General features: G+C 43.1%; 1 protein-coding gene across 2 annotated transcripts in view; it reads right to left on the bottom strand.

The window, feature by feature from the left end:
- Positions 1-333: 333 nt before the first annotated feature.
- Positions 334-24,810, bottom strand: part of dip2ba (disco-interacting protein 2 homolog Ba) — a 32,760-nt gene continuing 8,283 nt past the window's right edge. The window contains exons 2-39 of one of the 2 annotated variants that reach the window (XM_008318203.3): positions 16,336-16,407; positions 14,940-15,095; positions 14,723-14,848; positions 13,959-14,195; positions 13,745-13,873; positions 13,418-13,429; positions 12,908-13,027; positions 12,603-12,800; positions 12,163-12,254; positions 11,976-12,086; positions 11,679-11,802; positions 11,274-11,383; positions 11,041-11,143; positions 10,728-10,792; positions 10,535-10,628; positions 10,228-10,347; positions 10,008-10,122; positions 9,586-9,725; positions 9,286-9,422; positions 8,561-8,641; positions 8,347-8,474; positions 7,923-8,037; positions 7,394-7,595; positions 7,125-7,237; positions 5,289-5,369; positions 5,000-5,123; positions 4,796-4,917; positions 4,389-4,500; positions 3,986-4,095; positions 3,611-3,741; positions 3,357-3,525; positions 3,102-3,272; positions 2,901-2,962; positions 2,756-2,813; positions 2,553-2,627; positions 2,176-2,350; positions 1,965-2,088; positions 334-1,789 (exon numbers count right to left, since the gene is read on the bottom strand). In XM_008318203.3, the coding sequence (XP_008316425.1) occupies positions 1,537-1,789; positions 1,965-2,088; positions 2,176-2,350; positions 2,553-2,627; positions 2,756-2,813; positions 2,901-2,962; positions 3,102-3,272; positions 3,357-3,525; positions 3,611-3,741; positions 3,986-4,095; positions 4,389-4,500; positions 4,796-4,917; positions 5,000-5,123; positions 5,289-5,369; positions 7,125-7,237; positions 7,394-7,595; positions 7,923-8,037; positions 8,347-8,474; positions 8,561-8,641; positions 9,286-9,422; positions 9,586-9,725; positions 10,008-10,122; positions 10,228-10,347; positions 10,535-10,628; positions 10,728-10,792; positions 11,041-11,143; positions 11,274-11,383; positions 11,679-11,802; positions 11,976-12,086; positions 12,163-12,254; positions 12,603-12,800; positions 12,908-13,027; positions 13,418-13,429; positions 13,745-13,873; positions 13,959-14,195; positions 14,723-14,848; positions 14,940-15,095; positions 16,336-16,407 (4,667 nt within the window). In that variant the 3' untranslated portion in view covers positions 334-1,536. The remainder of the gene's footprint in view (positions 1,790-1,964; positions 2,089-2,175; positions 2,351-2,552; positions 2,628-2,755; positions 2,814-2,900; positions 2,963-3,101; positions 3,273-3,356; positions 3,526-3,610; positions 3,742-3,985; positions 4,096-4,388; positions 4,501-4,795; positions 4,918-4,999; positions 5,124-5,288; positions 5,370-7,124; positions 7,238-7,393; positions 7,596-7,922; positions 8,038-8,346; positions 8,475-8,560; positions 8,642-9,285; positions 9,423-9,585; positions 9,726-10,007; positions 10,123-10,227; positions 10,348-10,534; positions 10,629-10,727; positions 10,793-11,040; positions 11,144-11,273; positions 11,384-11,678; positions 11,803-11,975; positions 12,087-12,162; positions 12,255-12,602; positions 12,801-12,907; positions 13,028-13,417; positions 13,430-13,744; positions 13,874-13,958; positions 14,196-14,722; positions 14,849-14,939; positions 15,096-16,335; positions 16,408-24,810) is intronic. The other variant, XM_008318204.3, reaches the window with a different exon arrangement.

The following is a 24,810-nucleotide window of genomic DNA, read 5'->3' as shown; positions in this document are numbered from 1 at the left end:
CCATATATATACAAACACATATGTACATACATATTTATATATACATATATACACATACATATTTATATGTATACATATACATACATATACTGTATATATAGATGTGTGTACATGTATGTATGTGTTAGAGTGGTGGGACGTTTTAAAAACTCAACATTGAACTCACTTCAGTATATGGCTGATTTATACGACCTGTTCTCTACACACATCTGACCGCTATAAAACTGATGAAGTAAAACTGGACATTCTTTCTTTCTGTGAAGTTCCACGTTCATGTGACGACTCCTGATGACGGTCGGCTTCACTGTGTCTTTGTGCACTGGACTGTAACCTTCTCCACGGTTCTACGGTGGGTTCTCCTCATGCCTTTGTGCTGATGACAACGTCGCCATAATGCAGAGCAGGAAATGTCTGAGAGCACCAGTGGAGTATGACTGTGAACTAACAACAACTACTTATTTGTTATTTGGTTACTTGTTTAACCAAGAAAATGGATTTTTACTGCTTTCATTTGTCGGCGTTCTAAAAGAAAAGGCACAAAAAGAAGTGAGGATGTTCAACGTCCACTGATCCACCGCTGCCATCTGAGCCGTCCTTCTGCTGCATGTGAGACGACTTCTAAATCAGCAAGCACACCCAGACACCAGACAGCTTTTCTCTGCTCTTTTTTGTTTCGAAAATTTCGAATGATCAAAATCTTAATTTCTATCTATGAGATCATCTCCTATTAAAATCACACTGAAAAAAAAAAACAAAAACATGCGCATTGTTGTTTTTTCGTTTGTTTTGTTAAATCCTGCATCAAAAAACTATTCAAGTCATTGTTGGACACGTGTGTGACGGTGTGTGACAGGCCACAGTGCACCCTGCTGGGAAGGTAAGGTGTCAGGTCTGCCCTGTGGGGCTGCACTTGCTGGTGGCACGTTTTAATACTGACGCGGATTTGTTCTCGTGACAGCAGCAGACACGAGGGACGAGGAGGGGCTCACGATGAGGCCGGTGAGACAGGAAGTGGACTCGAGAGGCGTCTGGACTTAGAGGAAAGTGCAAAAGGACAGAGTTCCAGTTCCTCTCAGCAGTTCCAGCCCAACATCCTGCCAATCAGTGATGGAGGAGGTTGAAAGGTGAAACCATGAACACAGAAGGATGAAGAAAAGAATGGAAGGACAGATGATGTTCTTCAATGTAAAAAGGAAATAAAAACATGTCTAATAAAAACAGTAATTTGTGCCATCAGGATGAACAGAGGACTAAAGACAAACTTCCTCCAGGTGACAGCAGAGAAAATCTCAGTGAACCTTGACTGCGGCGGTCGAGCAGGTGGGGGCAGGAAGGAAGCACAATCTCATTCCAGTGCTGGTATTTTTTTTTTACCTGCGTTCCCACGATGTTTGGTGTTTTTAACCTGTGTCTGAGGAGAAACCCCGGGGGGGAGGGAGGGGTCACTGCCGACTGCACCCCCGATTCTCTTCCCCTCACACCTCCCGCCTCAGAGTCTGGCTCAGTGTTCTGCATCAGTTGGAGAAAGGTGGGTGTTCACATGTTGTAGGCCACGTAGATGGGGTCCAGCTGGTCGGCCAGGAAGGAGTCTCGCAGGTGCATCCTCTGCTTCTCTCCTCGGGAGTTTATGGGGATCACGCCGGGGTCCACGATGACCACCACCCCGACGATGAGGTGGTGCTCCTCCAGCACCACGTTGGTGACCAGGGGGACCAGGTCTAAGGCCTCCTGCTCCGAGCCGCTCAGCTCAGCCACCACCACCAGCAGGTTGGTCCATGTAAACACAGCACTGAGGGGACAGAGGACGGGTGAGAGTCATTTACTCTACGGAATATTAAATATTGTTGTTGCTAAAAATTTGAAAAACTCCTGAGATTTTTTTTCTAAATTACAGTCTTATAATATTCTTTATTGGTGTGTGTGTGAGCAAGAGGTTCAGATGACATGAGCAGACAGAGGCTCACCTCTCTGCGATGCTGCGGTGGGCTCGTGACACAGACGTCTCAATGTCAATGGGATGATAACGCAGCCCCCTCAGTTCTAAGGTTTCATCCAGAGAACCGACGACAAACAAGGCATCGTGACGATCTGCAGCAGAAGAAGAAGAACGCACAGGTTGAAACCCCAGTCTGGACCTTGAAGGTCATTGTTCTTTGAATGCGACTGTCCTCTCACCTCCACTAGCGTCCAGCAGCTCCGTCCTCTTAATGAAGCCCAGGTAGCCCGTCCTGGCCCACAGGGTGTGTGGTTCTCCAAAGCTGAGCCGGGTGTTGAAGTGATCTGCCTGCAGGCTCTCCTCCCCGTAGATGGTGTAATAGCCACTGGCACTGTGAGGACTGTTCACCCAGATCTGGAAGGAAGAAGATATTTTCTATTTTTAGTGACGTGTCTAAATGTAGAAACAAACTAGTTCACCCAAAAAAAAAACAAAAAAAAACACTCCTCTAACTCCAGTCCATCTGTCAAACATCAATATAAAAGATTGAAATTCGAAATCTTTTACAGGGAAAAGAGTTTTTTTATCTTTATCCCACAATCCTCTCTGCTCTGACCTCTCCAAGATGGGAGTCTCCCAGAGGACCTCTGGTCTCCGGGTTGACGATGATGACCCTCACTCCAGGCAGGATCTTTGAGGAGAACACAGAGGAGGCTTTAGCTTCAGCTCTGGTACAAACCACTGTTCTTACCTCTGTGGGGGTGTGGTCAGAGTGACCGCCGCACAAATGTCTTCTACTGGACAATAATCAATACTTACAGTTCCTGACTCCATGAGTGGAAGACTCTGTGGCGCTCCTCGCTCCACCAGCCTCACCCTGAGAGACAAACACAGCCATTTCTTAACTTCCTTTCACTCTTTTGATTTGTTATTCAGTGTCAGGTGATAAGTGTGTGTTCTCCACCTGTCGTGACGCAGAGACTTCATGTCCACATAGACGGTGGAAGGATCTGGTCCAGCTGTGCCCTGAGGACAAAGAGAAAAATCAGGTTGGACGTGAAACTTTCAATGATAGAAATACTTTTGCTTTCAATACTGCTATAAAATAAAATATTCATATAAATTAAAGAATTGAAACAAACCAACAGATCAGTGTGAAACCCACCTGCAGACCAATGGCTAAGTTGACCCTGGAGCCAAAAGCAGTACTGACGGCACGTGACGACAGACCGAGGTCTTTGAAGAGCTTGGAGAAGGACTGACTCAGAGCCAGACGAGGTCTCTCCTCTGCCACCACCACACAGCTCCGCACGCACGACAGGTTCAAACCCCGCGCCTGGACAAACACACAACACTCTTAATGATTGCTGCCATTACTGGAAGTGAGGAAAACAAATGAAAGGATGAGCGTGTGTGAGACCTTCAACATTTCCGTCTGCGTGCCCAGGCCTTTGGTGCACAGCTCCATGACAGAGTAGGAGCAGAAGGTGTCTCGAATCTTGTACTGACTGAGCGTGCTCAGCCACAGAGGCAGTGAACTCTCCAGCTCCAGAGGAGGAATAAGGATGGACTGGTGACCTGAGTAAACACTGCAGCACAGACAGGCTCAGTGCAGTGACACTGACACAGGCCTTGGTTTTACAGAAAGACTAGAAGTGACTTTGTAAAAGTTACCTGGAGAGGCACCACAGGACGAAGCCCATGCCACAGTATGGGTCCAGACAGATGGCTATTTGGCGTGAGGAGTAGAGCTCACACTGCAGCTTTATGGAGCGGCACAGGGTACTGATGGCTGCGTGAGACATCTGTCCGGAAATCACGTCAAACACACGTCAGACACCTCAAAGGTTGACTTAATAACGAACATAAACAACAAAGTGTTTACTTTTTTAACAGAAGAATGTGAGCTGACAGAGTTACATGACATATAATCAGTATGAAGGCATCAGATTCACAATCATCTACACAACAAAACATCTAATCAGTTCCTGAGGATAAAGTCATGTTAACTTATATAAAATATGTTGAAAAATCTGTTTTTTTTCCCACCTTGACTCCAGTCAACATTCCTGTGGTGGAAACACTGAAATCCAGGTAAGCCAACATCTCTGCTGTGGGGGGTTTATAGATGTGAGGGGGCCGCTTCCTGGGAAGATCATCTGGAAAAAGCAGGATACAAAGAATTGTTTGGAATTTCTTTGAAAAAAAACCAAAACTTTCCTTTCTGTTGAAGAGAGACAGTAGATGACTGACTGGGGAGAAAAAAACTATACAACTATTGATTATGAGAAAACCTATAAGAAATACAGCGCCGTACCATAGTGTTCAACGATTTTAATAGCTCAAACAGGACACCTAGTGGCCGAATTAGGCAAATATTTTACTTTGCCTCGACCCTGTTAAACCCTGCGGTGTGACTGTGATGTGATCAGATATGAACAGCTTCCTGAACCTGTATCAATGATTGTGGGCCACGTCTTGATGTTGACACTGGCAGCAGCTTCCCTGGACCTGAGGATCCTCATGAGAGGTTGGGTGGTGAGGATGCAGGACGCCTTACTCACCTGTGACACAGAAGAAAAAAAAACACAATTAAGTTGGGTAAAAAAAATTACAATTTCTCACACTATATATATATATATTTTTTTTTTTTCAATTTAATTTCAACTTTTAACCTTTGACAGTGTATTGATTTTTGTAAAATTCATTTTAAAGTAGTGTAAAACAATCGGTTTTCCTATCATCACTATTAGGCACAAAATCACCTCTCGACTCTGAGCAGGAGAATTTGCTAAATATGAGCGAAACTACAACCACTGTGACGACTACTTGCTGCGGTGATGTTGCCCTTGTACTCACGTCGATGATCATGCGGACAGTGGGCAGAGTAGCAGCAAGGTTCTGTGGGTGTGGCGGCCTCACCGTCACAGGGATTACCCCCGCGTATAGGCAGCCATAAAAGGCAGCAATCAGGTCGATACCTGAACAGGGAGAAGACGGTCAGAAACCAAAGTCATTTTGGACAAACGTCTCTGACTGAACGTTCTGTAGGAGCAGGTCTACCTGGAGGATAGAGCAGAACTACATTGTCTCCTGTGTTAAGGCCGCCTCTCTCCATTAAGGTGGCTGTGATTTTTTCTGCTCTCTTGTGCAGCTGAGCACAGGTGGCTGTGCACACTGCTACCCCCTGGTGGAGAAACAGAGAAACTGTAGTAAACATTTCGTATGAACAAAATGGTTAACCAGGTTAATCAGTAGTACTACAGTACACCATACCACATGTAAATACTCTAAGTACGAACACTACGTATAGCTGTGACTAAATAGCTGTGTGTGTGTCTTTTTTTTTTACCTTGGCATTCAGCAGCACATAGAGAACATGATCTGGGTCGGTCTGGGCTCTCCACTGCAGAGCTTCAGAGAGGAACTGGTGCTGAAAGGACAAACAGGACAGAGGCCCAGGTCACATATGTCACTACTTAAACTTTAGGGACGAATTAAATAAATACACTGATATTGAGGTGAAGTAACATCACTGGTATAAATCACATAAAAACTATGAGGATATAGACAGAGAGAAGGCCTGACACAGTCAGACGACCAACACTTCTATCAACATATATATTTAGTCACTTCACTTTGAGAGGAATATGAAAGACTTTTTTAAGGGCACCGGTGATGAGACGCTCTGGGACATTTTTGACCTCACACATACACACAAAAGCACAAAACACCAGTGTAGCAGCATCCAGAGAAATATTTTTGCCAAGTGTCACACTGGGACCATCTGCTCCTGTTTTCTCTGACAAAAACTAAACCACAGGAGAAAAAAAAACAAAAACCAGAGCAACTGCTTGAAGAGGCATTAACAAAGTTTTAATTAACACAATTACTCTAATCAGTATTTTAGAAAAATACTTCTGCTTCATTAAAGCGACATTTTCAGAAGTTGATTCTATCAAAAGGACTGAAACATCAAAAGATGACTTCTTCAAAAAAACAAGAATAGCTTTGAACAACTGGCTTAATGGGAGATAAAAGATATTGATTTTATAAAATGAGAGGTTCCAGTGGATTAAATCCTTACAGTTTATATAGATCTGCAGTATTGAGGAGGATTCAGCAGCAATACAAAAAGCACAGGAGCCTATAAATGTAGAGTATGCCAACAATAAATCAATGAAGATTAATAAACAGGGTGACACTCTCAGGACATGAAAAATAAATCATTTACAGCAGTATCACAATGTTGGCCAAATAAAAATGACTGGCTGGAGTTTGATTTTTTTTTATTACGGTGCCATCCACTCTCTCAGACAGACAGGTCACACACTGCTCAGTAAATCAGGACTCACATCATGCTGACCAGCAGCTCTGACCACTCACTTAGCCATGCTACACGTGGACGCATCACAGTGGACATGGCCAACACACAATATATATGGTCCTGAGTAGATTTATTTAATGTAATTTACATTTATTGTCCAAAACATAACTTTTAATCACTTTAAGTAAATTAACAATCTCCTGGTTTATTCCTGAACTTTAGGTTTTTAGTTTACTGAACATTACTGCCCACATCAGTAGATGACAGTAGATAAAAGAAATGTTAAAAGAGTCATAAACAATCACTGATTTATTCAACGTCCACTCTGTGAACCCATGCTGGACAAAGACTCTGCTCAGACAGTTATATTAGAGCATGGAGCAAAACTGGGGACGGGGGCCACTGGAGCTACAAAAACACATCTGACTGACAGAAGCAGCAGAAGCAAAGAAAGACAAGAGAGGGCCAGAACAGAGCCTTACCATCATGGTGGGCCACATAAAGAGCTACAGCCCAAACCAAGCAAACAGCGGTTGAGGAAAAGACATCAACAGTTTAGGACATTAGTCTTTGACAGAAAGATGGAGACAACCTGGCTGAATAACAACTTTTCATTACATAACCATCTTGCCAAATAATTTAGATAATCTACTGTGTAAAGTCTCACTCACAGTTCTAAAGCTAAAATCAAGTTTGTATCTACATGTGATGGCTTCTCATTATAATACACATTCCCTCTCTCTGTTCACACTGTAGGTTTACTAGTTAAATGCTTTATATGCAAACAGATTTCAAATGTAACGTTGCATCTCTGATATTTAGTGAACAGAACAGTGCTCTGCTCTGCTCTGATCTCAGTACCTTGCGGATCAGATCCTGGTCCTCCACCACGCCCAGTTCTCTGCCTGTAGCCTGAGCGATCCGCTTCCCTGCCACCAAGTTTCCAACCAACATGGAAGCTGGACCCACGTCCACTGCTCAGAATGAGAAACAATCAGAGTCAGGTTGCATTAGGTCAGTCCATTCTTTATGTCTTTATTTTGTATGTGCATTTTAGTCTGTTCATGAGTGATTGTGATGACCAAGTCACACCTGTAGGGGCAGTAAAACATCGAATAAAAAGTGTTTACCTGGCTGTTTCTGTCGTGGTTTGGGCATGTTGGTCACACAGGTGTGGGGGCACATGAGGATATTACATGGGTGCAGATTTCCTTCCAGAAAGTTCTGCTTGGTCTCACAGACGTGGATTCCTCCGAGTGGCGTCTTGGGCAGGGTGTTGGCTGGGACCAGTGCCAGGCAGTAGAGGCCGACCTGGTGGATACTGTCGATGGCCTGGCAGTGGATAAAAGTTACAGGATGTGAGGTTTTAACAACACTCCATGTTAGGAGAATTGGATGTTTTTATTTATTCTTAATGACTGGAAAAATATTTGTACTTAAATTGTAAAATAAAGGACATTATGATTAGTATTTATGTATTTCAGCATTTATACATTATGCCACAAATATATTTTTGAATGCTCTGAAATGTTGAAATTATTTAAATTTCACACCATACACAGTATCTATTATCTATTAGCAACTATTAAATATATATTTAATGGGATTTATGATCCAACCTTCATTCCAGCAGTTACAGAGTTACTGGTCTGAACGTACCTGCAGTACTCTACTCATCCACTGGAAGCTGTCCTCCTCACTGGCATCAGGCCTCTGCTCTGCCACAATCACTATCCTCTCATCATAAAACACTGTCACTGAAAACACTGCAATCCTGTGATAGAAAGAGCAAAAAGAAAAAAAACATTGACTAATATTTTATTTAATATAAATATTTACATTTAAATGACTTGAAGTGACTTTTCTATGTACTGCTCACTTTCAAGGAATGAAAAAAATTGATTAACAGCAATATACAAAAACATTGAAATTTGTGGGGAAACATCAACTTAAAATAAAAAAAAGTGTGGGGAAACATCAACTTAAAATAAAATAAAAAAACTCCCTGTGCATTTTCAAATATTATTATGGGATGTGACTGCAGACAAACACAGTAGGTCCTGGGCAGCGGTGAACTCCTCACCTCCCTCTGTAAACTGTTTTGACAGGCTCCACAGCGAGCGCAGTGGCCACCAGATCGTCTGCGTTGTGACGACGTCCGCTCACCAGCAGCAGCCCCTCGATCTTTCCCACAACAAACACCAGACTTCCCTGTGGAGCAAGAAATCAACCAGGTGAGAACTACAATAAAGGCCCTCCCTACTCAGTGTCCCTCAGTATTTTTGTGGTATTCTTACCGGTCCTACAAATCCAAGCAGACCAGTGCGAGAAAAGGGAATTTCTCCAATGGGAGCCCCAGCTTGGTTGACAGGAATGACCTACAGATAAACAGTCAAATTATGACCTCGTCCTGAACATGCAGAGTTCAACCAATTCAACAGCATGGTAAAGAGTGACACCTGGTGTTTACTGCTGTTCGATCACAGGATAAAATTAAAAAAAAAAAATGAAAGTAAAGGATTTTTAAAAACCCTGGGTAAATTAAATGTGTATATATATTTAAAATTAAATTAAATGTTTCATCTCTGCCTATCCTCACTACACTATGGTGTAAATGGTTAAACAGTGAGCAATAAAAAACTGCTTCATATTCTTTAAACACATTAGTCATTTAGTGACTTTCACTGCCTTAATAAAAAACACAAACCCTGTGGGCGAGTGTAGGAAGAAGAGGCAGGAGATGGGAGCTATAAATGTCTACATGACCATTTTAACTTTGTAAACATTAATCCACATCTGAGGTGGGTAATAAAAAAAAAACATGAAATGATTTTACTGGATCTTTTAGGGATATTTCACCCTAAACCTCCACTAGATAGAGGTTTATAGCTCCATCTAGTGGATAAATCAGTTAGTGACTCCTTTCACATTATCAATTCTTGAGACCCATGAGATTTTTAATGCTGATATATTTCTGATGCAGCAGTGTGTCTAAAAGGGAACAGAGCAACATTGGACAGACCTCAAAGGTGTTTTTGGTCACACCAGGCAGACCGTAGTACATTGTGCCTCCAGCTCGGGAGTTGATGACAATCTCCCCTATTTCATCGGTCTTGCACAGCTGAGGAGACCCTTCTGGTTTCACGATGCACATCAGAGCTACAAGAAATAACCATGAAGTATTAGTATACTTAAAACCTGCTGTGGAACAAATAAAGGAGGCAGAGAATAGACTAAAAATAATCTGTGGATGCAGAGCAAAAGGAGCAGAACGTGTGCCTTTGTATAAAAAAATAAATAAAAACAAACTGCAGTTACAAACCTCCAGGCATAATGTGGCCCACATCCTGAACAGTGAGAGCAGAGTTTTTGTCCTCTGTGTTCACCCTGATCACACCGTGACTCAGCCCGCCCATGGACAGGATGGCTCTGGCTGGTAGTGGAGCACCTCGTGCACCAGGCCTGGAGAAAGAGCAAACACTGGTAAATAACTTAATTTAAATGAGAATTTTTCATATTCACATTCATGACCAAATGCTACTTAATTATTATTATTATGTATTTTGCGAACATTATTTCTCATTTAAAACAGACAAAAGTGCCTGTAATTTTCAAAGACAGTGGTAACTGCCCACTGTCAAAGTTCAGCAGCTTAAAATCTTTATCGTTGGTGCTCTGTGAAAGTTGATACACTAAAGTGAGACAGGGCAAATGTTTGAAGACTGTGACAGTAAGATGCAGTACCTGCGTATGGCCACCGTCAAGGCTTCAGGTGACGTGGCACATGGACAAATGACCTCCGGCTTCAGACCATGAGACTGGAAAACATTCAGGAAGGCATCGCACGATGACACCGACCCTGAAAATAAACAATATTTTTTGTCATTAAGGCAGAATACAGTTTACAAATACATTTAATAAGCAGTGATTTTCTACGTTATGGTTAATGGTAAAAGTGACTCACATGGATTGGCTCCATCTGCCACAATTAGCATTCGTATGGAGGACAAGTTGGTGTCTTTTTGGTCCTTGTGGGCCATCATGGCCCAGTGGAGGTCACGGCACTTAACCAAGGCCACGCGTGCTATGAAAGGACACAAAGGTTTTGAATTTGACAATCATGCGTTGACATAGTATACGAAAGTTGGCAGTTCAGTCGCAATTGACACTATACCATGGTAAAATAAGCAGTGTTTCAAACCAAAACACAACAAGGACCACAAAGTTATAGCAAAGAAACTGATAGAAGTGACAGTGAAGAGAAGTGAAACCTTTGTGAATGTGGACCCTCTGCACCCAGGACATGGGACAGGCCTTCATCACAGCATAGGGCACCGTGATGGTGTGAATTCTGTTCATGATGCTCTGCGAGCAAAACAAAAGCATTCAGGAAACCTTGTCAAACTTTTTGAAAAATGAGGTAGGTTGGTTACGCAGTAAGTGCCACTTCACACTTGATCTCACCGTCAAGACGCCGTGCCACAAACCCATGTCCTTCTTGCAGTCCAACACGTTGACCAGTGTTTCTCCTACAAGAGAGAGAGCACAATGACTCATAAAAGACATTGACATGTATTTGAGGTCTTTGTGACTCTACATCGCACTAGAGTATTAGTGTATTATTGTAAAAAAAAAGCCAAACTGATAAAAAGTCTGACTTATTGTCCGGAAAATACATTATAAAGGAGTTTGACTTAAGTGTGACAAGTCCATCTCTCCTCGTCATCGGTTTCATAGAGAGAAGAGGTCAATTTTGGATAAAGGGCAGAGTCCTGACCTTCACAGTAGTTGCAGGCCTGGGTCAGAGCCTGACAGTGAGTCAGCATGGAGATCTTGGACACAGCAACTCCCATCACTGTTCCCTCCTTACTCGCTTTGTACTGTGGTGATATGGACACAGAGGGGTTAAGTATTAATGTACCGTAAACTGCACCTTTGTTTATGATCTCTAATAGTTATAATAATACCAAATTTGAATGAAAAAGAACTACCATCAGAGCACTTGCGTACCTCTATGTAGGCGGTGTCTGTGTTGGCAGTGGGGATGTGTGGCTGCCAGTCTTTGGACGGCTTGGTCAGATACTTGGTGTCTGTCACCACCCATTTCATCCTCGGCCATCCTGGTGAATCAGATTCCACATAGATATATAAAAAAGCTGACAAAACAAATCAGGACTGACCTAATTTGGCAACCTTCTTGCTGTGACCTCCTGGTTTCACAGCCAATGTTAAAAGCCGGCCTTTAAGAGGCAAAGTCAATACTGGGCTCCACACGTACAAACAGATCTTTAAATCGACTACTGCAAATCCTGCAGTCCTTCTAATGACTCCGTTTAATGAATCCCAACGAGATAAAAACAAAAATATTTTTGCTGAGTTGACAACATCCCCAAATGTGGGTCGACTCTGGCTGACCTTTGAACTGGATGATCTCTCCGTTCTGTGTCTTGGGCAGTCCTTTGAGACACACCTCGCTGGTCAGTGCCAGACTGACACCACAGCTGCCCAGCAGGAAACCAATCTGCTGACTGCCTGCGTCCTGCAGAGAGAGACAAAGGTCAGGACGTCTCACGAAACACTGGGAGATATGTCAAGGAGTGAGACGTTTCAAAAGTATGTTGTCAAAAGAAATAATGGAAAATATTAAAAAGCAAAAACAAGAAAATAAAAAAGCCAGACAATTGTGGACAAAATATAAAATAAAATCTTTACCTGTCGTGACAGTGGAACCTCTATAGGCACAGGGATGACCTCAGCTAATAGGCAGCCATAGAACGCTACCCAGAACATGCCAGGGTCACTGTTAGGATACACCAACGCCACCTGACAAGAAAGTACAGTAGTCTTTATGGTCAAGTCCTTCAATCAGATAGAGGTGAAGTGTCAATGACACACTTACCCGATCTCCTGGTTGAAGGACTGGCTCGGTCTTTGTGCCAAGTTTATTCAGCAGAGTGTAGGCCAACTTTAAACTACGACTCCACAGTTTGCCTGCAGAGGACAAAAACGAGAGTTGGTTTTAAAATAAACATGTTGGTTCTTTTATGACTCTTATTCCACCTGAGCAGGTAACTTTGGTCCAGTCCAGTACAGAGCTAGAATACCATCAGTTCCTAATATTATTTATATTCTTCCAGATGCTCTAAGGTTTGTGATGGTGCATTTACTGACAAGCCGTAAACAGTCATTTGAGTCCGAGTCACGTGACAGCAGTTGGTATAAGTACATCACACAGGGGCTAATAAGTCACTATTGATAGAAACATTGCCCCCTAGAGGATTAAACCTTTACAAATTTAATGTAATATTAAGAAAGAGACCGTGTTAAGCTCGTTCTCACCATATGTGAGTGTGTAGAGGGGTTTGCCGGTGATGTCCAGAGCAGTGAGGGCTGGACTCTTGGCCTGTGTGGCCCCCCAGCGGGCCAGAGCAGCCTGTAGGGCGGGCGGCCAGTTGCTGACCACTCCGAGTGGCTCTCCTTTTACTGGGATGATTTGACGGCCCTCAGGCTTGGGTGTGTTGGGATCTGGCTGAGGAACTGGAAATCAGAGAACAACAGAGTGCTTAGATAAGGATAAAAAAGAATGGACCCAACAACTGGTACGAGTCAACGTCATTGTCTGTACAAGATATGCATTTTTGTACCTTCTACAATTTCCTCAGAGTCATCCAAGAAGAATTCACTGAGTGGAGGTCTTTTGGGCCGTTTCAGTGTGTTCAACAGCTGCTGTATTTTCGTGGAGACTCTGCTGTTGACGGGCACTCCTGAGGAAACGACAAAAAAGGCGTGTTCACAAACACCTAAAGATCACACAGGCAACAAAAAAGCTCACCACGCACCCACCCACACATGCAAGTCTGTTCTATAACACAGATCTCTACGACACACATCCTGACACAGAAGCAGAAACCTAATGCACAAGCACACACTCAGTCCAGATGTAAGAGCAGGAAGAAACTGAAGGGAAAAATTGGTTCCTGAAGAGACACAGATTGGACAATCATGAGGAAAATCGACGACGGGGAAAACTCTACAACTACACCTACAACGAGGGACAAACATGAGGACAGGTAGAGAAACTCTAGGTTGGAAAGCAAGCCGAGTTGGACCTCTTCAGCATCCCGCCCCTTCCCAAGACTTTGATTTTTTATTACCTTTTCTTTTTCCTTTTTTAAATGAAAGGCAAGACAGGTACAGGATAAAATGGACCCAAAAGAAAGAACACAAAATATCTGTGATTAGCAGTAATTAAGGTCAGGATGATTCTGGATGAACATGGGCAGATCTTTCAATCATTTGATCTCTCCAATCAGCTGTGTGGCTGTAAATCACATAATTAATGCAAAATCACAAGGTGTCAATCAGTAACTAGGACTAAAAGCCTTGACCTCCACATCAAAAACCAGAGCCACATACCAGGAAGCATCTCCATTCAGTTACCAATTTTTTTTCTAATTCTAGAACAGTCATTTGCGTTATACCGTCAGCAGTGTCCAACATGCTGGAGCGGCTCTGTCCACGACTCATGCCCCTGACTGCTGGGGCCAGGTCCACTCTGGATCCTCTCTCCTGAGGAGTGGAGGACGTCACATCTGGAGGGACACTGTTTTCTGGGGGGGTGGGTGGAGGCAAAGTGAGCATTAGATCCAGCATATTTAACCTCACATCAGTTAACACTGAGACTGGAGACATTACCTATACGTGTGTGGGCCAATACATCTGCCAACACAGAAATTCCAGGTTGAAGCTGTGGCGGTTGCTGAGTTTTGGGCTCTCCATGGGAGAGGGTGGAGGAAGCAGATGAGGAGGTGGAGGAGCTTTGGACGGAACGGTTGATCCAGTAATCGGGGCTCTGGAGGCTCTGGGCCAGTGCTGCGCTGAGTGCTGCCTTTCTACGCAATGAGCCCTCATCCTCTGATGCAGAAGACGTGTCTGATTGGAAAATCAGTGAATGTGTAAGACACACTGGGTTTTTCTCAGGGGTTGTGGAAAATCATCCATCATCAAGGAGAGCATAAGAAAATGACAGAGAGAGCTTTATGGTCTGTCTGTGGTTTCACTCCATGATGATGATTTATGCTGCCTGTTGAATTTTGTTTGTAGCAGCAGGTTACTGTTCCCGGCTGTTACTAAATTATTGCCACGACTGCTTTAGATTTATAGCCACAAAAAGAGTCTACCTTAGTGTAGCATAAATAATAAACATCCTAAAAAGTCTAAACTTGTAGGTACTCAGTTTATTAATCAGCCGTTACGATAACCTATACATGTCATCTATACTGAAGCTGGCTTCATTCTGGTAATGGCGCTCACAAACAAAAGGCAATACATTTAAAGTGACACTCCCAACACCTGTCACCGTGGGATCACATGCTGCCGCTGCTTAAACACATCCTAACAGAAACTCTGTGCTTGGATTAGTCAGAAAGAACTGCCATTGGTCTGGACCTTCAGCTCACCTGGAGGTGTGCAGGTATCTATGGGAGACTGGACAAAGGCTGAGCGTCTCTTTGTTGGCATGGGCAGTGCCATCTTTTCCTCTTTGTGTTTGGCCAGTGCTGCCTGCACAGCTTCTGTGTGGATGTCTGTAGAAAAAAAAAGAATAAAAACAAATAAAGTTAAGTTGAGAAAAAACATGATGTGGATGGAGAGAGTTTCCAAGCACATGTACCATACCTGATCTGTAACGGTCATCCCTGGCCCCTCCACTGCGGTGTGCACGGTGGTGTCTGGAGGCTGAAGAGGTGGAGGGGCCCGGGGCCTCAGGACTTGGGCTGGGGTCAGCACTATGGTTTGGAGAAAGCTGGACATCTGGCAAGGAAAGATCTGCATCTACAAAACAGAAGCAGAGATAGAGAATACATAATCAGCAAAACAAATATATGCAAAAACAAGCATTAAAAAATAAACTGTGTGAGTTTATGACGCCATTTATATGCAGGCATTAATATTTCATGATACCCAGAAACAAAACATAAATACAGTTCCACGTCAGAGCGTCTAAATTTGGGGTGAAAATAAGGCAAGTATTGGACTGAAAAAACTCGTATTACAGTACATGAAACTAGGTTACAGTATATTTTAGTCGACTGCCGTCTCCTCCCCGAGGGCCAGACTCACTGTAGAGATGACGTTGGAGAGGCAGGATGGAACTGTGGGCTCTGCAGTTCTTCACGGTAATAAAGACAACTTTGAGAAAATAAAACTATATGTACTAAATATATATATGTGTGTGTGTGTGTGTGCGCCATGTTCGGTTTATCAGTTATTCACATCTTAAACTAAAGGAAGGTTTTCAAATATATAACTAAATGTCTTCTTCTTCTTTGTGCTGGTGCAGAGGTGGTGCATTTTCTTTAGAGGAAACACCACGCCCTAATGTGAGGCAGCTGACTGAGAAAATCCAAACAAGTCATCTAACCGTTGAGGACAAAGGTGACAGACTCATTGTAATACTGTGAAACAGTGGAACTTCCCTACAGTAGGTTTACACAGAAGAGAGGAAGCTGTGGTGCACACGTGGCATCAATCCGCATCAAGTGAGGTTACAGCAGGTTAACAGCAGATATTTAAGTATGTGTGTGTGAAAACATGTTGTTTTACTGCCTTTTTGGCACTTTTGGGTTTGTTACCTTGCTGTCCTTCGGCTGGACAAAAACTTATTACTTAATAACTACAAAAGAAAGCTAATGGAAGGGGTATGAGTAATGTTTGAGGCGTTAATCTGTCTGAAATATAATTCTGGTGTGAGTGTACAAAAAGGTCGTGGACATCAAATAATTTCTACTTTTGGCCACTAGAGTGCCCCAGAGAGTCGGTTCAGCTTAAACAAAGAAGGCGCTGAGGACACAGGGAATAGTCAGTTACGGCACCTTTTCACTATAAACACAAAGTGGTCGACACTAAAATCCACACTAAGACGTTTTGCAGACGAAGTGCATTTAAAACTTAACGTCTGTTTTTCCTTCTGATGAAGTCACTTTGAGCTGACCTTAGACTGACCAACAGAAAAAGTATATGGGAGTGGGGAGGAGGGTGAGTAACAGTGAGACATGAAATGAGTTGATCTTACTTGGCAAACGGGGGATGTAGGACGCCAGCAGTTTGGCTTTCTTCTTCTCATAGCCCTTCTGCGTGATGTCACCTGGGAGAGAGGGGACAGCGACACCACACTGTCAGGTTTGTCATTATCACCACACAAACAGAAGACATTGACCAGATGAGGTCTGACACACACATACTAGGTCACTGTAGCTACTTCTTTTGCGGGGTTAAAGTCTTAATAATAATCTCCTTTATACCTAATCTTTTTAAACTAACTCTACTGTTTCTGTCCATTGACAGCCAGGAGCAGACAGAGACACCATTTTTGTGACCTTACGTCAGCCACAGTGAACAAACATGTTGACTTCAAAAAAACGGCCTTCTGGCCACAAAACCCAAATACGATTAGAGCAACTAGATGATATACAGTACAACAGTGAAGGCTGATGGGAACCGTTGGAATAGTGAGCAGAGCAAAGAGGAAGCCATGTGAGTCCAATTCACATGGGACTCAAACATTTATCTTCTCCACCCCCTCTCCTCCTCCTCTGTACAGCCAGCACCACCCCTTCCTCATTCGTCCTTGGACTGCTGAGTCCCACTGCAACCACAGTTTGATGTAAAAAAAAAAAAAGGACAAAGTCTGCTTGAACTGTGACCCCCCAAAACACACACAGTGTGCTTGTGCAACAAACATGGATGAAAGACACACCCTGCAATGTTAACTAACACACAAACATAACAACTCCCACCACCTCCAACACTCCTCTCCGTCATCCCCTGACTATTTCCACTGATAACACTGTAAGTTATGTCAAGTGCAATGAGCCAAGGAGCTGCTCAGTCTCAGTCCCCTGACATCAGCTCCACGCTGAGCAGGGACGACAACGCGACCCACACCCAACGCACGGAGAGGAGGAGGGGGCAGAAGGGAGGGGGCAACAAAGAGCAAAATGTTAAGTTAGAAGGAGCTGGAGAATAAAAGAGGAGGAGCAGAAGATAAACACATGTTGAGTGTAATCTGAGGAAGCAAGATGGAACATGGCCCAGTGCATGTATGAGACAACAATGGAAAGAAAATAAGGACAGAGAGAGGTGCCAAAGTTTAACAGCCAACTGGAGGGAGGGAAAACGGGTGAGGGAGGGAGTGAGGCTGGATAAAAAGGCACCAGTCGGGAGTGACTCAGATATTTTGTTGCATCTTGGAGCTTTCTCATACTGTCGTCAGCCTCCACTGGGGGGTGCGGTGTGTTTTTGAACAATAAACAACGAGATAATAAATTCCCTCAGGACTTAATATGTAGATTACAAGCATGAGTTGCAAAATGTACTCCTCTTGTTTCCCATTCGCTCTATGCAGAAAACTCATGGGTTTCACAATAGAGTGAAAACAGAGAAACAAGAGTGGAAGGGAGGGAGGGAGGCAACAAGTGTGCACTTCAGCAGTAAAAAAAAAAAAAGTTGGCTATATAGTCAGAGTAAGTTTTACAGGGGGTTGTGTGACTGATGGCTTTGTCATTCCATATAGAAAAACGCTTCAATAGGACGGCCAACATTCAGCACTGACTTCATGTCTGGATACGCACTCTGGCCAGAAACCTCCTCAAGATGAAAAACACATCGGCCAATGTGTCCTTAGGTTTCTTCTTCACTGCGTCTGCATGGCTGCACCGTCCAAACAGGCTTGTTTACTAAGAGGAACAAACTCACTGACACAGATTTGAGGACAAAGTCGTCAGCCGTTTAAGATATTTAGGTCAATCCAATTCACATGGGACTCAAACATTTATCTTCTCCACCCCCTCTCCTCCTCCTCTGTACAGCCAGCACCACCCCTTCCTCATTCGTCCTTGGACTGCTGAGTCCCACTGCAACCACAGTTTGATGTAAAAAAAAAAAAAAGGACAAAGTCTGCTTGAACTGTGACCCCCCAAAACACACACAGTGTGCTTGTGCAACAAACATGGATGAAAGACACACCCTGCAATGTTAACTAACACACAAACATAACAACTCCCACCACCTCCAACACTCCTCTCCGTCATCCCCTGACTATTTCCACTGATAACACTGTAAGTTATGTCAAGTGCAATGAGCCAAGGAGCTGCTCAGTCTCAGTCCCCTGACATCAGCTCCACGCTGAGCAGGGACGACAACGCGACCCACACCCAACGCACGGAGAGGAGGAGGGGGCAGAAGGGAGGGGGCAACAAAGAGCAAAATGTTAAGTTAGAAGGAGCTGGAGAATAAAAGAGGAGGAGCAGAAGATAAACACATGTTGAGTGTAATCTGAGGAAGCAAGATGGAACATGGCCCAGTGCATGTATGAGACAACAATGGAAAGAAAATAAGGACAGAGAGAGGTGCCAAAGTTTAACAGCCAACTGGAGGGAGGGAAAACGGGTGAGGGAGGGAGTGAGGCTGGATAAAAAGGCACCAGTCGGGAGTGACTCAGATATTTTGTTGCATCTTGGAGCTTTCTCATACTGTCGTCAGCCTCCACTGGGGGGTGCGGTGTGTTTTTGAACAATAAACAACGAGATAATAAATTCCCTCAGGACTTAATATGTAGATTACAAGCATGAGTTGCAAAATGTACTCCTCTTGTTTCCCATTCGCTCTATGCAGAAAACTCATGGGTTTCACAATAGAGTGAAAACAGAGAAACAAGAGTGGAAGGGAGGGAGGGAGGCAACAAGTGTGCACTTCAGCAGTAAAAAAAAAAAAAGTTGGCTATATAGTCAGAGTAAGTTTTACAGGGGGTTGTGTGACTGATGGCTTTGTCATTCCATATAGAAAAACGCTTCAATAGGACGGCCAACATTCAGCACTGACTTCATGTCTGGATACGCACTCTGGCCAGAAACCTCCTCAAGATGAAAAACACATCGGCCAATGTGTCCTTAGGTTTCTTCTTCACTGCGTCTGCATGGCTGCACCGTCCAAACAGGCTTGTTTACTAAGAGGAACAAACTCACTGACACAGATTTGAGGACAAAGTCGTCAGCCGTTTAAGATATTTAGGTCAAGTCAAAAGGTTCTAAGACAGATGTTATCATTTGAAGAAGTGTCTGATGTCATATTTTATTACTGTGAAGCTTTGAACTGAATTTCAAATTGCCAAATGCAACTGCAGAAGCAGAGCAATTCCCAGAGAAATGCCTGCAGACTGGAGCATTATTGTTGTTGTTGTTGGAAACAGAATTCTGTTGAGAGCGTTTCTAGTGCCCCGAGTGGGGCCTGAAGAGCGGGGCAAGAGGGTGGGACGGGGGTCGTTAGCCCAGACAGAGGAAAGTCTGTAGTGGTGTGGAACACAACAACAGGCACAGACTGGCACGGCCACACTGGGTGTGTGGCTGACAGTAGGCACAGACACACTGACAGTGTCTGAGGAAGTATCTGTGACAGCTGCTGCACCAAACGGCAAAAGCTGCCTCTACGAAAGCAAGTACGCGGTGTTTTGAGTGTGATTCGAGAGCAAAACAGAACAGCGGCTGTATGTGCGTAATCTAAGGTCAGTGGACAGGATATGAGAGTTACCCCACCCTGTGTGTGCACCGCCAAACTTGTCTCCCAGAGTTTGACTAGAGAAAGAGGAATGTGCTGATTGGAAAGCACCAAACTAATAGAGAGGGCCAACTGGCCAAAAGAGCGAGCGCACTGCCCAAAAAACCCCGAGACGCAGGAAGTGATTGTATGCGGGTGTGTGCGTATGTGTGTATTCACAGCTGGTGTAGGTTAAAGGGTGTTGCAGTGCAGAGAGGAATTCATGCTGAGTGAGCCCTGAGTGCGAATGACACGAGAGGCCTGCTCTGTCAAATCTGTGTCAGTATGTCATTTTTTTGTATTATTCCTGACCAGTTCGATCACCCTGGTAATAGAGAGATGATTAAACAATTTCCTTCAATCAACAAATTATAGAAGGATATTAATTCAACATTCCCAGTGATTTTTGAGGATTACAGGAAGCATATGAATCATTACTCCAATACACACTGGTGTCATATTGGCTTGCTAGCTTCACGGTTTAGCCTATTTGCTAACAGAACCACAACGTAAGTAGTTTGTAGTAGTGGTGAAAATTATTCTTGTGTTGTTTGGGTTTTCACCAGTCAAAACACAAATAACACATACAGCATAAATGTATATATATATGTGTTTGTTTGTTTGTTTGTTTTTTATTTTTGGTCAAGGGGATATAAAGGGTGAAATACCTTTGAGGTCTTGTTTGTCACCTGTGGTTAAAATTGATTTTTAGACTTATGTCAACTTAACATAATAATACTATGCAGATTAAAGTCTGTGTAAAGGGATTGTATTGTGTATGTGGGGCAGAGGAGATTAAGAATCAGCTGATTGGCCTCCCAACACCAAGACTAGGATCATGTGTGAACAAGTTCCAGTCTTTTTCATGTCAAACCCACAAACGCAAACGAGTTGTTTCACATCACAGCTGAGACAGCACCATCATTTTTGGATGTACACTCTTTGTGTTAGAAGACACATATAAACACCCCTGCATCCCCCCTCTCTGTATAAGGAAGTGATGTCAGTGCCTCAGTTGCCCACTGTTTCCACCTGCGTCAGAGTTTCATTACTTCTTCTTTGCATGCTCACACAGGTTTGTTGCAAACATGAGTGTGGGCAACAGTCAAGACAGCAAAGTCGACCAACACTAAATAATGACAATGATAGACAAACCAGGGATGGTCTGAGGCTGGGGGTTTTGTTTTTTTTTTTGTGACATTACTCATGAGAACTACGTAGCGATAAAAGTCACTTGTCCACAATCTCGGTGCGCTAATGACAGAAAGACCACAAACTTGAGATACCTAGACAAATAACCACAGTGTGTGCATTCACATGTAAACACACACAGACACAGCGGATAAGAGGAGAGGAACTTGCGTCACCCACAGGATCTTATTTATAGGGATCTCTCTGGAGAAACGCAACAACAGGCAGACTGTGCTAAGAACATGGGTAAATAGCACTGGGCAGGAAATGCAAATGAATGAGTGCGACACCAAGGCCATTTACTGGCACCTGGTCATTAGTGTAAGTAGATGGTACAAGCCTCTGTCCACACTGAAATAGAAACAGCTTGACACGAGAGAAAATAAACACAATCTTCCCCGTATATATATATTACCAATAACAAATAAAATAACTAGATTGAACTGCCAGGAAATGTTTAAATATTTGCATATGTGCACGTTCATGCTGAAAGACTTAGCACATCACATGACATAAATTCTGTTCAAACTTGATGTGCAGAAGAAGTGACAGTCCTAGTTCCCTGATAAGGGCAGCCAAGTCAAAGCTCTGTCAGATACCATCCAGTTCACACTATGATCATATGATTTGCGATTCTGATCTGATTTGGAAAATTTGAATGAAACAGGAACATTTATTAAAACACAATAACTGTTAATGACATGTAAACAAATGATCCATCCCACACATACTTAAATAAGCAGGACACTTCAGCGCCCCCACAGTCAAGTGCCCAATCATTTCATTATACCTGATCTTCCTGAGCAGAGCAAAAACACTTGAGTTGATTTCTATTGAAGAGAATTCTGTTAGACAATCAGCATCCGGAATGTTATTTTGCCAAAACATGAACTGAAGCTTCCTTCCAAGATTTTAATACAATAAGAATCTGTTTGGGTGCAAGAGAGAGAGGGGGGTAACAGAGATGGAGGGGGGGCAGGAGGGGTGGGTGTTTACTTCCTCCATTGCTCCTATGATACTGAGCTCTTTAAATTGGCAGAGACAGAACTCTTGAGTCAGCTGTGTATGCCACAGCATTAGGAGCTTAATTCTACACTTGGCTCAATGAGAAAACCAACACCAAATAACAGGCAGCCTCCAACCAACATGTCAGGAGTAGAGCCAAAATAAAAAAAATTTAGTCATATACTAATTAATCGAATTGATTTCACAATATTTGATACGCCCCATCTTGTACCGTTACATTAATGTAACATAATGCATTTTCTCTTAGACAATATTAGGCATGTTGTCCAAATATTAGGATTAACACACTGTCACTTTATCACAGAGATAGAAAAGAGGAAGCCCTGGAACTGGTTGACTATTCAGTCAGACACATGTGGGATATTTGTAAGAAAACATAACGGCATGTATAATGGAGACAATATGATGATGATGATGAAGACTGTCAGAGGTCAGAGGTCAAATCACTGACTGATTTCTAGTCAGATTATTATTATATCATGTGTCAGCTAAAGACATATTAGACAACTGCAGGGTCACATAAACCTCATCTAATTCGACTCTTTATCACTACAGTGGTCCTCAGGTTACAATGTCCTCAACCCACAGCATTTCAGCAAGATTGAGTTACATAGCATCGTAGAAACAGAACTCCCAACATCAGTCCAGGACCCTCTGTAATTGGATTAGTAATTGATAAAGAAAACATTCCCACTCCTCATAACAGAGTGGTGCACACAGTGGTTACATCTGTGCTTTAAAGCCACATTACTCATTTGCAGGGTTTCACTGGTTGTGACTGCTGACGCACTGAAAAAAGCTTTTTTGAAAACCTCAGCCAGCATTTGTGCTGTAAATAAAACCTCTGATTTCCCTGTTGTGCCAACGTAGAACACATGCAACAGTGGAAACCTGCTGGAGAAATTGTTCATTTAAATAAGACAGGGCAATAAGGAGACACCTACCTGCCCTAAATGAGTCATCACAGTGTGTAACGCAGTTGAGTGGGGCAGTTCTTAAAAGAAGCAGATGGTTTACAGTACCTGTAAGTCTTTTAAGTATTTTTCCAGGACCTTGAATATAGCCTTCCATAACCATCAGTCAGGCCTTGAAAAAAACTTGGTTTGGGAATTAAATCTGTATTAATGCAAATCATTGGGGAAAAAGTCTTTAACACTAACTTTACGAAAATGTTTATGTTTATCGCTATCATGTTTTCAACTGAACATCATTTCACTGTAAATCCTACTGGACAGGAGATTCTCCAGCACACACCGAAAGAAGGCACACATGAGGAGACGGAGTATGTGATTGGAAGCTAGGCCCTCTATTGAAGCGTGATGATGACATATTAGGAACCATCAGTAACGCTGTGACTGCAACTGGTGATACTACTGGACAATCATGTCACGCTTTCATCCTCCTTATTAAGGTCGGCTGTGGCACAGTGATAACATTCTCACCTGCCGTGCAGTAACCCTCGATTGGATTTCACTTACTGCCCCAATTGTACGGGTTGCAAATCAAATGAAATTGAGTATATTTTACAGCAACCGGCGTGCACTGTGTGATAAACAAAATGCTGCACACGGGTGCAGCACATCAACCAATCTGCACCACAGCTCCAGTCTGGTCTTAGTGACTGTCAGAAAAGCTGTGTGGTTTTGGCAGTATGAAGAAACCGTTCTGACTTTCTCCGACATTGGTTCCATTCTGACCTGATCATTAGGTAGACTCTGATTTGATACAGCACACTGTAAAAGCAAGAGAACCTGGCTATATTCTGCCTGCAACATTGCACAACTGACCAGTGTTTCAGCACTGCTGTGTAACCAGGACAGAGAAGTGAAAGTGAACCATAGGCTTCAGGTTTCAATATGGCTGCTGTTGCAGTTAAGGGAAACCCTGAGGCTATGACATCAGCTCATACCTGTTTTACCTTGGGAATTCAGCCAGTGCACGACATGATATACAAAATGAAATCTGCCATGTTGACTGGTACTATTTTAGCAAAAGGTTAACTCAGGACCCTGAGTTAATGTAGAAACAAGAACATTAGGCCTGCTGCTGAGTCAGTTTATCAATATGACATGATCATACGCAGCTGTCAGTGCTGTTTAAAACACGTCTACAGCTGACACTGAAACCACCAGGCTTTACTGCGTAGTACGTCGCACCCTCGGCTGATGACTAAGCTGACCTTCCATCACCTTCTGCTCACAGTCATTACAGCCCGTCATCAGCATAGAAATTATTGCCCATTCTAAAACCAGTGGCTGTGAATCTGCAAGGGTGTTCCAAATGATACAGTCCTCGAGGAACGTGGGAAAGAGGAAAACACAGAGGTGGAAAATATGCAGAGTGAAACACTGTTGAAATGCACAAACATTTAATGTGAGGGAAAAAATATTTCCCCATTGCTGGAAGTGAAGGTTGAAGGTTACAGGAGAGTAGACGTGTTGCAGGTACATTTGCAAGTAAATCAGGGTTTGATTGATACATTTAGCTCTAGATAATATTAACTGGAGATACATAAAGATCAGGTCAGCTAAGCATATACACACAAATATGCATTTTAATATTTGGCATTATTGACAATTTTAGTTATTCTAGCCAAATATAATCCAAATATCTTATTTTGTTTCATGTTGGTTGTGTGATTTTGCTTAATACATAAAGATTTAGACGATGTTCTCTTGGCATTAAGGATAACTCCCTCACTACTAACATGCAAAGTTTGTATTTTAATCTGAGGTTTATT

Source organism: Cynoglossus semilaevis, chromosome 10 (assembly GCF_000523025.1).
Source record: "Cynoglossus semilaevis isolate Cse_v1.0 chromosome 10, Cse_v1.0, whole genome shotgun sequence".
NCBI classification, from domain to species: Eukaryota; Metazoa; Chordata; class Actinopteri; order Pleuronectiformes; family Cynoglossidae; genus Cynoglossus; species Cynoglossus semilaevis.
This window is presented reverse-complemented; position numbering and strand designations above follow the sequence as displayed.